This window comes from Aplysia californica, unplaced genomic scaffold, assembly GCF_000002075.1.
Source record: "Aplysia californica isolate F4 #8 unplaced genomic scaffold, AplCal3.0 scaffold00264, whole genome shotgun sequence".
Taxonomy (NCBI): domain Eukaryota; kingdom Metazoa; phylum Mollusca; class Gastropoda; order Aplysiida; family Aplysiidae; genus Aplysia; species Aplysia californica.
The window spans coordinates 297,507-311,667 of NW_004797534.1; the positions used below are offsets into that span (position 1 = coordinate 297,507).

The 14,161-nt window shown below is 38.4% G+C and overlaps 1 protein-coding gene across 3 annotated transcripts; it reads left to right on the forward strand.

Moving 5' to 3' along the window:
* The first annotated feature begins 130 nt into the window (after positions 1–130).
* Positions 131–13,533, forward strand: LOC101855799 (transmembrane protein 179B). 3 transcript variants are annotated; one of them, XM_035970405.1, is made up of 6 exons: positions 131–310; positions 2,795–2,922; positions 3,801–3,997; positions 4,807–4,953; positions 6,622–6,712; positions 12,452–13,533. In XM_035970405.1, the coding sequence occupies exons 2-6, from the start codon at positions 2,827–2,829 to the stop codon at positions 12,632–12,634; spliced, it is 714 nt and encodes a 237-aa protein (XP_035826298.1). In that variant the 5' UTR covers positions 131–310; positions 2,795–2,826; the 3' UTR covers positions 12,635–13,533. The 3 variants fall into 3 exon arrangements, with proteins under 3 accessions (XP_035826298.1, XP_005100950.1, XP_005100949.1); XM_005100893.3 differs by lacking the exon at positions 131–310 and adding an exon at positions 339–608; XM_005100892.3 differs by lacking the exon at positions 131–310 and adding an exon at positions 618–799.
* The last annotated feature ends 628 nt before the right edge of the window (positions 13,534–14,161 follow it).

Sequence of the window (14,161 nt, forward strand, 5' to 3'; positions counted from 1 at the left end):
AGATTTCAGTGCCTTAGTCGGGCAATCGCGCAGCGCATGTAGCCCACGGTTCCGCCGCGAGAGGGGGCTCCTATCAGGCGTGCGGTGCCGCCCACAGAGCATCCTCCATTACTTTTAAATCTCCTTGTATGTAGTGTAAACCCTCTCTGGGTGGATTCGTTAAACATTATACGCAGCGGTTTGGGAATAGCAATGACACTTGCCAAATAATCCGCTGTGGGCCAAGAACACGGAAGAAATAATAGACCTGGTGCTTGTGTGGTTCTGTGCGGTGTGCCCGCTTGGGAAGAAACTCGTCACAGAGTGCAATGCAAGTGATTTTCTGTTTTTATCAGTTTTTATTTATAAGGAAATGAAGCAACATGCAAATTGTTTATTGTGGCTGCCAATACAAGTGAGATCGTATGTTGCTGGGAAATCGGTTCTTTTACTTTCAACGTCCTATTAGGAGGCCTCTGTACGCCACAATGGCAATTAGTGTGTGCTGCGGACTGCGGATGAGTATCCTATTTGCACAGTGGCCTTGGTTTCAGCGTGCTGTAAAGTTTATTTCTTTCTCTCTGTTTTCACTGGAAGCTTCTTATGGAGTTGGTTTGTTGCATTCAACAGTTAAGTTCTGTTGCTTGAGATTGCTTCAGTGACAAAGTCTGGAGATTCTGTGTATTATATTGTTGAAAAAGTTCTACCAAAAATAAAAAGGGGGAGTGGCATTTCTCATTCATGACCGCTCCTGAGGCCTATATAGATCTAGAAGCTATAGAGTCAAGGCTATCATAATGTTGGCAGTGCAGTCACTTGGGTAAGCCTTCCTTTCTGGAATGGATCGGATTTGTATATTATCGATTTAACAAACTATCTGAAATAGTAAAGACGGGCTGTAATGAGTTTTTGCGCAGGTGTTTCTTGCGACAAATCTTTTTCCGCTCTGCATTTAATTGTATGCAAGGCCTGATCGGACTAGTTTCTGCTAGATAAGATTTTACATTGCAATGCAATCAGTTTTCTTTACAGAGTATGAAGCTACAAAAAATTAAGCAACCTCTGATCATGTGCCTTGTGCAGTTCATATAAAACTTTTAAAATCCCATGATGATAAAGGCAAAGGCACCTCAGTTGGCTTAAAGTTTAGTAAGTTGGTCACCTTGGCATTATATTGATATCTGTCAAGGGAAAACGGGCATAAAGTGCATATATTTTATTTATTTGCGTCAATGTCTGACAGAAATATGCTACAACTTAAGATTACAAAGCTTGGGTGGGATGGGTTTAATAATGAATTGGAAATGCCAACTTCAGAAACCAATGCAATGAAGGCTAGATTTTGTTGTTGTCCCTTTTTCTTGAAATTTGACCTAGAAGTCCATAGCCTGTCCCTTTCTGTGCACAAATGATCTAAACCGCAATATCTTATAGACCTATTGGCACATGATAGCCTTATAAATTCTGTGGCTATATATCAAAGTGCACTCAATTTTGACTTTGAAAGTCAAGCGTCTTCGATTTTGGAGGACTGCCTCGTTTGTTTGGAGGAAAACCTAGCCATCCTCCATATATCAGAAAGAGATACTGAGGCGTCCACTTATAACGAGTCCTAAAATAACAAGGAGTCTGTTATAAAGACACTATTCTAAAACCCTGTGGTTTTTTTCCCTTCTTTGTCTTTGTAAATAAAATTATAGCGCAATCAGAAAAACATGCGAGTCGGTTATAACGGAATATTGCTGCTGCTGTGCAGAGCACATAGACCATTTGTACATATATGTAAAACCTGGCCTGTTGAGAAACTTGTTGGTGATCAAGTGAAACAAAGAAAAAGAATGGGAGAGCCCACATGTGCCAACAATGAAGGCTGAAGCGAATGAGTGAGGAGGGTGTTGCATGTGCAGACAAGCATTTGTGAAGCAGAACGCATCACATGATAGGCCACCCTAGTCTAGATTATCTAGGCCTACCATGCCTCTCACTTCTCCGATGCGGGGATGGAGAGGTCACAGTGCTGTGATGGATGAAGCGAATGTGCGACAGGGTGTGGTGGGGTGGGGGACAACACAGCCTTGAAAGCTTTCTTTCTGATCGCTATTGCTGAGCTGTCAACATTGCTAGCTCAAGAAAATTTTCCTCACTTCACCCAGGTGGGAATGGGTACCCGGCTATAAACAGCGAAAGATCTTGTCAGTTTGTTAGTGTTTCAGCGCTTCATCAGCTGCTTGCACTGTATGCTTCCCGGGAAGCTGGGAATGTTTCGGAGTGTTCTATGGTCTGCTAGGGTAATAATATAGTGTAAAGCGCATAGAGCCTGCTGTTGAGCAGGGATATATGCGCTATACAAAACAAATGCTATTTATTATTATTATTATTATTATTATTATTATTATTATTATTTTAGAGGAAGAAAGCTGATTCTATTTTTAATCAAGTAAGACACCAAGAAGTCATGTTGGGCAAAATTATCATCAGGAGCAAAACAGAACACCGAACTCATTATTATGACTTATAGATTAGGCCTACTTTATTATTTCCTTTGAATTTATTACTGGGTCCCTTATAATGAGAATCCTGCTATAACGGACATTTCGTAGCAGTCCTCTCCCTCTTGTTATAACAGGATTCCACTGTATAATGAAACTTTCTCCACTGCATGTGCACTAGGTATTTGAAAAAGCACGTTTAATTTTGATTATTAATTCCACAGGCCGAAGGGCTAGAACACAAATGGCCGCTGGAAAAGTAAAGTAAAGTAAGATTATTCATTCCTTGTCCTCATAAATGCTTCATTTTTATTTGGTCTTTTCAGCAAAATTGACTTGTGAGAGCTTCTTGAGGAAAATGGCCTATGATATTCAAGTTCTTGTCCAGTCTCTCGTCTACTTTGTGATATTCCTTTGTGGATTTGTTGTGGCAGTACCTTTGGGAGTTACTGTGGTAAGTAGTGAGAGATAGATCTAGAACATGATGGCACTATGGCATTTTTTTCTGGGTTCTTGTTTTGTGTTTGTTTTTCTTCTTGAGTTTAACTCGCAGTATCATCGATTAATTTGACATGCATTTATGAGCATCACATGATTAATTAATTTGATAAATGATTCATATAGTAAAAGACTCCTATTCAAATTCAAAAAACTTTCTGTCACTATGCTTCTATGTGTGCTTTTATTCAGTCACATAAAAAAAACTTAATATAAAACAAGGCATAATTTTAATTTGGTTTGGTATTGCAGTGATTTTGACACTTTGATTGTCACACTCTTTTCAAAATTGTGGGGGCAAGTTGACATCTCTCTCACAAGGCTGGGAATCATTGAGAGAATTATTTTGACTTATGCATCTGTTGTTGAACACTGCCCTTGCATAGTCACTTATAAATGTTTGCAGTATGATGGCTCGTCTCATCTCCTACATATTTACAGTGGCATGGAGAAATATGAATTGTCTCTCTTTTAAGACTACTGTACATTTGACTAGGGAACTCAAAATGGGGCACAACTGTGATTGTTTGCTTCAAATTATGGTATTTAAACCTGACTTATTTATGGCAGCAGTTCTTCCATTGCATTGTTGATCTAAAAATACTCTTGCTCATCTGACAGGTTTCACTGGAACCTCGTACTCATCGAAATAGAATTTCTCCCTTTTTGGATGCAAGGTACACTGATCTTCCCCCCTACAAACCTAAAGTTGTGAGCACGGATTTTGACCGAAAGGACGTTTTTGGCTTCCCTTTTCGTTCTCCCTGGGAAGGGAAAGTTTTGCATATAGGCATGATCTGTTGCCTAATATATGGTCTAATTTCATTTCCACAGGTTGAGTTTGACAACCACTGCATACTGTACACGAAATGGCATTGGAAGAATGCCACTTTTGCTGTTTATGAGCTGAACAACCCTGCAGCCTGCAATTTTCCAGTATTTTCAGCAGTATTTACTTGTATACTCTATAGTCTAGGAATGGCTATTTATCACGCATATGCAGCCTTTAAATCCAAAGACCCAAATGTGGGGTAAGTATAGATTACACATTTTATTGTCATATTTCCTTTTTACTTTTACTTCTTAAATTGTAAGATGATCTATTTTCTAAAAATCTCCCGTCTTTGTTTTTTAATGGATTTTTCTTTATCTGTTAACAAATTTTTTATCTCAGTTGATATCTCTATTTGGTTCTTGAATCCCAGCACTTGAATTTTGTGCTCGGCGGAGTATCAAAGTCCAAATGTGACAATATTTTTTATAAAACAAGACACAAAACAGTCTAATCACTTCTTTGAGATTGAGTTTGAGCATTCATTGTATTTTTTTGTGTTGTGAGAGACTTGGCAGTTGAATCACGAAAATCAAAAATCTGTGAGGACTTTCAGATGAGTCTTAAAATTTCTTATGACATGTCAACAATGTAGGCTCAGAAATAAGAATACATACATATATAAGTAGTTCAATTTTTGGTTTTGTTTCTGTATAACTGAGGTATGATAAAACTTGTGTACTTTAAAATGTAGAACAAGAAGTTTTTGGCCATTGTTTGAAAAAAATCCAGTATTCTTATTCTTTGTGTTAATAAAAATTACAAGGATTTGTTTTTAGGTTGCTAATCTTAACTTTTGTTGATATGAAGTGAAAAGAAAGAGGGCCAAGGTCTTTTTTAAGACGGTACTTTCAAAGTTTATTTTTCAGCATGAATAGAATAAAAAATAAACTTATGATGTGATGAAGATGTGTATAGGATATTTTTATCTGTATGTGTGTGTATGTTATTCACTCTGAAAGCTTGGTAGCTGTTTACTACAGTTTACTGTTGCCTATCTTCCTTCAGGTTTCAAATGTGGTCTATGCCATTTCTGCTTGTCAACACATTGATAGCAATGTTGATGTTTGTGAGCAGCTGTGTCATCAGTGTTGGCCTCAAAGAAATGTGTGACGGATTGCTTGAAGGCCAAAAACTAGGCTCGAAATTAAAATCGTATGTGTTACCAAAGAAGAAAGTTCTTATTTTTTAAAAATTTACTCATAGGTTATGTTTCATCGTTATCATGTTGTTTTGATACGAATCTCCCTTTTTGGATCCTTCAAGTTGTCATTTATTTGTTGTAAATTTTACCTGTTGTCTCCAAGTTACCTGTGCCCAGTGGCATGGACCAATGAGAATGCAATGTGTTTAACACTGAAAACGACTCAGTTCCTTCAGAGTATGACTAGTATTATTGGGGGGATTCAATTGGTTTGTCAATAGTTTGAATCAGACGGATGGTGTTTAGAACTGTGCTTTGTTTTAGTTTGTGGCTGTGTTTTAACAATTTCATTGCCCAGTTGATTTTTTCACTAAAACAGCTATAACTTTGCAAATTACTTTTTTTTAACAATGAAGAGTGACAATTAACATATTCATTAAGAATTTAATGTTTATTTTCGAAGTGGCACATAAAAAATAGTTTCTCAGTAATTTATAGGTTTACTAATTTGGTGATTCTCAAATTTGACATATTTTTTGTGCTGTTTGTTTTTTACCTGGTTTGTATTATCTGGAATGAGATACAATTTGATTAACATGTTTTGTTCCAGCAGTTTACATAATCTGATTCGTTAAATAATTTTCGTTTTTTTCATGAAGAATAAAAATTGTTGAGAAGAAAGTAGCCAATCATTTAAGTGACCCGCCACTCGAATCTATTCTGACTGACCAAAATTAAATTCTGTCCAAGCATGGAAAATGATTCCATAAACAAAGGGTAAGGTCATTGAATGATCAGCAAATTCAATTGGTTATCAGTGCCTCTTTTTACCTTACTCCAATAGTGGTGATTTGGTGGTTGTCTTTCACTGTTATCCCTTCAAATGAGAATTTCAAAATGTCTTTTAAACTCTGAGAAAGGAAGTCAGGTGTCCTTTGTTTTTCACAAGATAAAACACGGAAAGTCTAAAGACAGCTATAACTCGCTTTTTTGAAGATGTCTTAGCTCATATTTCAATTTTGGTCCATTATTTTTGTAATTTTTGCAGTGAAATGTTTAAATGGTTCATGCTGTTATTTTGTAGAGATGTTTTCTCTCAGCAGGAGTTCCATGAGATTCATAAACTTAGTAGCAAGTGCTGATATGTTTTGGTTTTAGTGCTGTCCTTACCAGACCAGACCATCAATGATTTATTTATAGAGGCACCAGCCATCCATGTCCAGGTGCTGTTTTAGCCTCTTTTACCTGTATTCGGATTAATAATATCTTTTTGCCAATTTATTGGTTCCGCTTCTATGTACCCCATATCTATGGTTCTCAACCTGGAAATCTCCTATAATTCGTTGTAATTGCCTCCCCCCACCACTTCTCAACACCCACACCCCCCTTATAGTGTCATCATTTATGTTACCGTCTATTTTTATCAATAACATGTCCTTACATGTAGGCCTATATAATTAATGTATGGCTGTAAATGTTCTTCTTTATGTGGTTGATCTGGTTTTTCTTGTTACTCTGAAATATTTTATTTTGTGTTAATCGCTCAGTGATCATGTGATTGATATGTAAAGTAAAGCGCTCAGAGCTTATACTCGTATTGGATAGAGCACTATATAAGTGTATTTTTGTTATTATTATTAGTGGATTTGGTGATACATATACTGATTTTTTTTCCACAGCTGCTCTGATGGTGTCTATATGGACTGGAATAAAGTATCTAACACAGACTATACATACTCTCATTTCTACTCCTTTCCAAAAGTGTCAGAGGTAAGAAATCACATAATCATTTTTACCAAATGTAAAAGTATAAGTCACATCAGTACCCTTTATAATGCAGATTAAATGAGTGTTTATAATTTAATATCTAAAACATATTTATGAATGTACACAGGTCAGATATTGCTATTATGCAACTCCACACCGACAGTGGTGAGGCATAGAAAAGGGCATGCCTGTTTGAGATATATATATATATATATATATATATATATATGCCATTTGTAGGTTATGGAGATTATTGGTATGGGTCTTTTCCACATGTTGTACACGAGTAGAAAGTGGGCTGGGGGGGTTTTCCTCTCTCAATTTACTGTCAGATTTCTTTGAGATTCATGTCTTGCCTCATTTTGTGACTTTTGCACGCATTATCAGGAGGCTTCCGTTGTAGTTATCTTTCTGACTTGTGTATCATATTTGCAGAACCTTTCAAGTGTTCGTTAGTGAAACAGTGTGTGCATTCTGTTATTTTCAGTTCATTACTTAATGTTTGTTCATTGTCTTGAGAAATACAGTAAGCAAACCCGGTTCCAACTTATCCAGTGTAGGCTAGATTACCATACATGGTTGCCCACACCACACAACAAAAATATTTAACATTTCAGGCTTGTCACTTAATCTGAACATGACAACCCTGTGTGTTACCAGTCGCTTTGTTGTGCCTTCATGACTATTATTGTACTCTACCAGGGCTGCCTAAATTTGCCATTTTTTCCGGTAGATACCTATTTTGGGTGTGTTCTATCGCCATACGGATAAAGTGTCAAAACTACCGGATTTGCAATTGGTGCCGAAAGAAGAAAAAAAACCACATTCTGCTGTGTTTCCATTCTTCTTTGTTTTTGCGGAAATCTGTACATTCTGAAAGTTCCGTACTTGCCACATCATCATATCACCTCCTTGCGTTAGAGAGAGAGAGAGAGGGAGAGAGAGAAGCACTTGCCACCATAACTTGTCAGATATACTGCAACTCTCGGCAATAGGTTGTATTAGAAATTGACAGATTGCGCATTTCGTACACTCAACCGTTGTCTATCTGTGCCATTCGGTCTGCAATAGTTTTTCACGTGCATATCGGCTAAAATCTGTCTACTCACGATAGATAATCTTCCTCTTTCCTTTCATTCATTCTTTCTTTCTGTCTATCTTCGGGTTTTCGCTACGGCTGGAAAATCTGTGCATTTAATTCATTTATCTTGAAAACAGAATTGTGAATGTAGAAAGAAAATCGATATCGAAACAAATTATTCTAAAATATGTCTTGGTCTACAGAATGGTCAGTACCAAATGAGGATTCTATGCAGGAGGACTGCGGGAATCTGGAAAAAAAATAGCTGAGACCCGAGAAAATGCTCAAAGTCCTTGAAACCAAATCTGAAATGGCTACTGAGTTCATAATATTTTTACCGGTTGCGTTTGTGATGTTACGTTCGGTTCTCCCCAGTCCGAGAGTACGTTTCACGCGAATAAGCTGCTATGGGGGCAGGCAAAAATGTGGTGTAATATACTGAGACTCCATTGGGAAAATCAAAATCTACTTTCGCTTCCTTTACCGCTCAGAATTGTCCGATGATAGTTTGTTAATGTTAGATGTTAGATTTACAGTTAATAATGATTTGTAACGTGCAGTTTGTGCATAAAAAAAACACAGTGTCGCCATACAAATTAAATCGATATTCTCACTGATGTCACCATAATGACAATAAAAGGAAGAGAAAGAAAACAAGCGTACTCCGATTTCTAGATTGTTGGGCCCGTCATCGTGACCGGTCAGTGAACCTGTGCGCGTTGACATCGTATGAGTAAGGGACCGGCCGGTGGTTGTTGCAGTAATCGAAGTTCATTCAAAGTAGGAGTGTTTCAGGGCTTCAGAATTGAGGGGAGGTGTTTGATGCAATAAAGTCTACGGCAGCAGGATAAAGCCTCTGTGCAAGAAACTGATGCTAAAATAAAAACTATAAGTGGAAATGGTTTTGACATTAGAGCACAGGCTTGATGATTTGTCAGTGATGACAAATTGAATAGTGGCAATGAGGAAATGCCATTTTCAACCCTCGGAAAGCTTTATGTTGGATGCCTATGCATCATGATGGCTTGTTGCTGATTAAAAACTGGTACTGTAATTTAGCATTTTGAAAAAAAAAAAAATACTTAGTCCATGATGCAGTGATTCACTGTTCGCCAGGTTTTCAGCATCACTACATCCCACGCTCTCACAGTCCTTCCAGCTCCGGCTCTCAGTACAGGCTCTCTTTTATTTTCACTTTTTGCTCTGCCGTAAGCCGAACTATAAAGGTTTTATAAGTTTTGTCTTGCATGCTTTTTAAAATACGTGATTGCTGAAACCAAACATGGTTTTGGCAGTTGATTTTCTTCTTGCCTTTCCTCAGGCCCAGATCAGGATTATTTTGTATTTATAGGGTAAAACTAGTTAAAATTAATTGTCTGTCATACCTAAGTCACGAAGGACTTATCAGTGTCTTATGCTAGTGTCAGGAAAAATGTTTTAATTCTAATATAGTTTCTATTGGTCTGGGCTAACGGTTTTGAAGTCAGTTTGACACTCAATACTCAATTCCAGATTCAATACTAAATGATAGGTGCCTTGAACGATGCTCCAGGGTGGCTCTCGTGGCCTAGACGTTAAGGTGTTGGCCTCTCATTCAAAAGGTCCCGGGTTCGAATCCGGGTAGCAACCGAAAAATTTTCTTCTCTAAAATTGTCTCCTTTCACCTCCTTTCCTGCTCTCTAGCAATATTCTGTGGCCTGCTTTTGTCTCCTCTTTCTGTTCCCACCCCCTCACCTCCTTTGCCCCCTCCTCTGGGCTCCTGACTCTTTCTACTGCTACTCCTTGACTTCTTCTTACAGCTGTCTTTCTGCCACACCCCTGATCTTCTGGTAGGAAAGATCTACACCTAGCCTTCTCGGACAAGGGCGAAAAATCTCGGAGGGCCTGTGTGCAAGTTGCACATGTTAAAGATCCCTTGGTGGTCTAAAATCGATAAGAGTAGGCTTCGGCCGACACCCGGGCAAAATTCCAAATTTCCTACCAACTAAAAATATTAGGTGTGTCCCGCGCGCTCATATGACCTTATGCAGTTGTGAGCGCCGTAAAACACTTACCAAAAAAAAACAACCCCAAAAAAATGATGCTCCATAATTGCTTTTTAAAAAAATAAAAAAAACTCGCCTCATTTCATACACTCTGTTCATCTTAACTTGTGCACTCCCAAACACCCCCTTCCACTCCCCACATATATAAACACTTTTGAGAGCATGCACACACAGACACACGGGCATGCACAAACAAGTTTTCAAAATATAATTACCCAATATCACGGAAAGCAAGCGCGTTCGATGGGACAACGATCATCTTTTTTTTTTCCTTCTTTGTCTTTGCACTACCTGATTTTGGGCCAAACTACCTGAAACTGGCCCTGAATCTACCTGAAATGAGAACTTTGAGGTAGACAGCCCTGCTCTACATTGGCAGTAGGCCTGCACGTACTATATTTGGCAAAAGTCAAACGAACATTCCTCCACTTGACCCTATACGCATATCTAAGGGCTGCCACTCTCAGTACATGACATTTTGAGTGGCTGTTATAAATCTCTCCATTGATAGTTACTACAATGATTTCTCTGGACACTGGGAAAAAATGGTTTTTACGTTGTGGTTCCTGCTGAACTGACTGGTTGTTCAACCAAATTATGCTCTGACCTTATCATGGCTGTTCTTATGGGTCACCCTATGGTCTGCCAATATGGACTTAAGTACTAAATACAATCAGATACGGATAACTCAAACATTTTGGAGATTGACAAATGTATTCAACGCATCTGTTATATGGGTAAAGCGATATATAACGAAAAATTAAAGATATCAATATCTGTCGGGGAATGGCAAAAATGTACGAGCTATCCATTATTTCAATTTTTCCATGGTAGTATTATCAGAGAGTTTACAGTTATTCTAGAGAGCTGACACTTCGCCCGGATGCGCGTATCTAGGTCACCAGCTGATCGTGGAGAAACCCACGGTAAACAAAACAAACTGCGTCCATTGTTCAAGGCATTTTCGTTGATCGCAGACAAGCATGGCCCCGGTTAGCACGAAGTGTCAATGGTGTTTTGCTATAAACTGCACCAATTTAAGTCCAAATCAACTTTGCTGTATCAGCTATCAATTGCTTTTTGTTTTCAGTCTAAATGCCCAAATTGAGCTTGCATTCTACTAGTGAAAGATATGTGTCACGACGTGGTGAAATTAGGCGCTCGTCAATTTTGGGCATATGGGGTTATCGGTATCATCTTAAAATCATTCACTTGCCTTCCTTTTGGTGAAAGAAATGTCCATCTATGTTGAATAGAAGTCAAAATATTTGCGATTGAAGAAGGCCAGGGTCGCCTGGTTTCAGAGGTAAAATTAGCGAGAAAATGGCCACCAAATTTTGCCTGAGAGTGCTTGGTAATTGAAAATTTATCCTTTTTTGTGCCTTTAATCAATGTTTTTCAGTTGGGAGGGGGGGGCGGGTTGGGATGGGAGATGGAGGAACGTGTTGGAGATCCTGTGGAACTCCTTATGTGATAGCTCTATCATTATTACTTCATATGCTTTCCCATGATCTGAAATTGCAAGTATTTAACAACACTCTCTTCATGCGTTTTCGAGATTGGTTTTTGTTGTTGTTTGGTTTAGTATTTATTTAAAGTGTAACTCTGTAATGATAGAGGGAGGACGAAGGCAGGGAGCCATGCGAATTTCCCCCAAATGACACTTGGTAATTAATCATATTTATAAGATTGAGAACCCTCTAGGAAAGGCACCAGTATGTGTGTTTGTGTGTGTATATGTGTGTGTGTGTGAGAGAGATAGAGAGATTGACAGAAAGACAGAGCGAGAGAGGGGGAGAAAGAGAGAGAGAGAGAAAGAGACAGAGAGAGAGACAGACCGACAGATAGACAGATAGCTAGATAGAGCGAGACTGGGGGAGAAAGAGAGAGAGGGAGAGAGTGAAAGAGGGGTGAAAAAGAGAGATGAGAAAGAGAGACGGGCAGACAGACAGACAGAGGGAGAGAGAGGACAGAGGGTTACTGGAGAACGAGTAGTTTTGGTGAAAATTAAATTGATTATGCTTTTAATTATACGGTGATATTTTTTTTTCAGATCTATAGTGATGAAATAATGTATCTGCATCTATTTGTTTATTAGAATGTATGTTAACTTAAGCCAAAGTCTTACAGTTTATGGCCGAGGGAGGCACGGGAGTTGCGTAAAATGTGCGGTAGAATTCACAGATCCTCTTCTTTGCTGAAGACCTAGTAACCCAGTGAACTAATACAGATGGAACTACATTTTCTCATGAAATGACAGCATCCCTGAGCATCGCTGTGGCAGCGACTACTGTGTGAAAGTGTTTTCACGTGGGGCGATGCGCGAAACAATGCACTGTTGTTTAGGAGCGCCGCCGCGAGTGACTTCTCTCTGTTACTGTAAACCCTCTCTGGTGATATCTGTGCCTAACTGTAAATGGTATTGGGTCACATAACTGAATAGCCATAACCTCTTTCATAGTCTTTGTGTGCAGTTGCTATTTTCTTTTTTCTACATAGACTTGGTCATGGTGCCTGTAGAATAATTGTCTTTGGATACTCAATGTATATATTGACACATGGAGCATTCATATTGCAAACTATTGATTTTATTTTTTAAACCCCAACTCTCTTCAGGCTGCTGGATGGATTACCTTTCTGTTATGGGGGGTTCAAGTGGGTCTGTGCATTGTGAGAGCTGTTCGCAACAGACGTCTGAGGTCTCAGGGCATGGACCCCCAGCCAACTTCTGGTACAGCTGGAGCTTCCAAAACGCCTGATGATTTGGATAATTTTGCAGCTCAGCCACCCACTGCTTAATGTGCACAGGCTTACTTATAATACTCAGAGAGGGTTTGATTGCAAAGGAGAATTTTTTAAATATTTTTAATTCTTTACAGCTAAATCTTTTCCTTTTGTTTTAATTGTTGTACATGTATTACTTCATCTTGGAAAGTATTGAATTTTCTGTTCTCATGTCTTTCAAGATGGGTTATCTGCCATTGACTTGGGAACTCAAGTGCCTTAAAAAGAGATCAAAGAGAATTTTTACTTTTAAAGTTTCTCTTTTGTTGAGTTGGAGCTGTAGCAGAATTTCTGATGAAAATGGACTGACATTAACATACTGTAGAATACATTATTGATCTTTTAATAATGGTTATTGCTTAGTTTCACTTGCTTCCACCAATTTCTATAGAGGCAAGAAGATGAAACAATCGAAGAGCATACACAGGAGGAATAACCGCCTATGAAGAACAGATTGCTTTCGAATGTGAAAGAGCCAATATTATGCTGCAAAAGGCCTGGAAGTCTTGAGAGTTGAGTAAATGCACAAAACTGAGGCAATTGAAAACAACATGAAATTTCGTCTTTCGTTTGCGGAGCAGAAACTTAGAAATTAGCCTAAGTTGCAGAGAGAAAACTCTCAACTTTCATCAATGAATACTTGAAACGAATTTTGGGTCTGAGGTGATTTGACTTGCTGTGGTTGCATAGGGACTGTTAGAGAAAGTTGGGCTACTATAATCAGAAAGGCACTGAAATGAAATGTCAAAGGAAAGAGGTACTGCTGAAGACCAAGTATAAATCAACAGAGAAAGATGAGACAGATGATAAGAAACAAGGTGAGAATGGGACACAGCTGGAGAGAGATGCGCTGGACAAAGATCTTTAGAGAACAAATTGTTTATGGCCAATACTCCTCAGGATGAAAAAAAAAAGATTAGAGAGAGAAAGAGATTGGGAGTTTAACCCTTTGAGCCCTCACTGGTGCACCGATGGCACGTAAAATTGCCCGTATGCCTAGCTACTGATACACCGGTGGGCTAGACCCTATCCCAAAACTGACCCACCTGGGACAAAACGCATATATGAAAAACATTGTTTACTACACAGGGTGTTACTGATTATTTTGAAGATCTTTTTGAATTAGTTGGTTGTAATGACAAGGACTAGATCTAACCTTAGTGGGATATCGAGTGTGATTCTGACAATGATATGAAAGAAGGCATGAATCACCCAGGAGCTCGGGCAGAAGGGCACAGTAGCCTCAGGAGGTCAGGGCTCAAAGGGATAATGCTTTAAGGACAACTAAGTTATTAAAGTTATAATGATGAATGAATATGATCACTGCATGATATTTAACTTATTAAGTACTGCAAAATTACAGCAACGAGTTAATTATCTTTACGGCATAATTTCATGTTGTTGTACCGTGCACTGTGGAATTGCATAATACTCATCTATACAAATGTAAGCCATATTAACTACTTATAACATTCCAATATATATTATATTTAAACAGTCATCTCCTCTTTTATTTACCTGATGATATATAATCTAATGAAA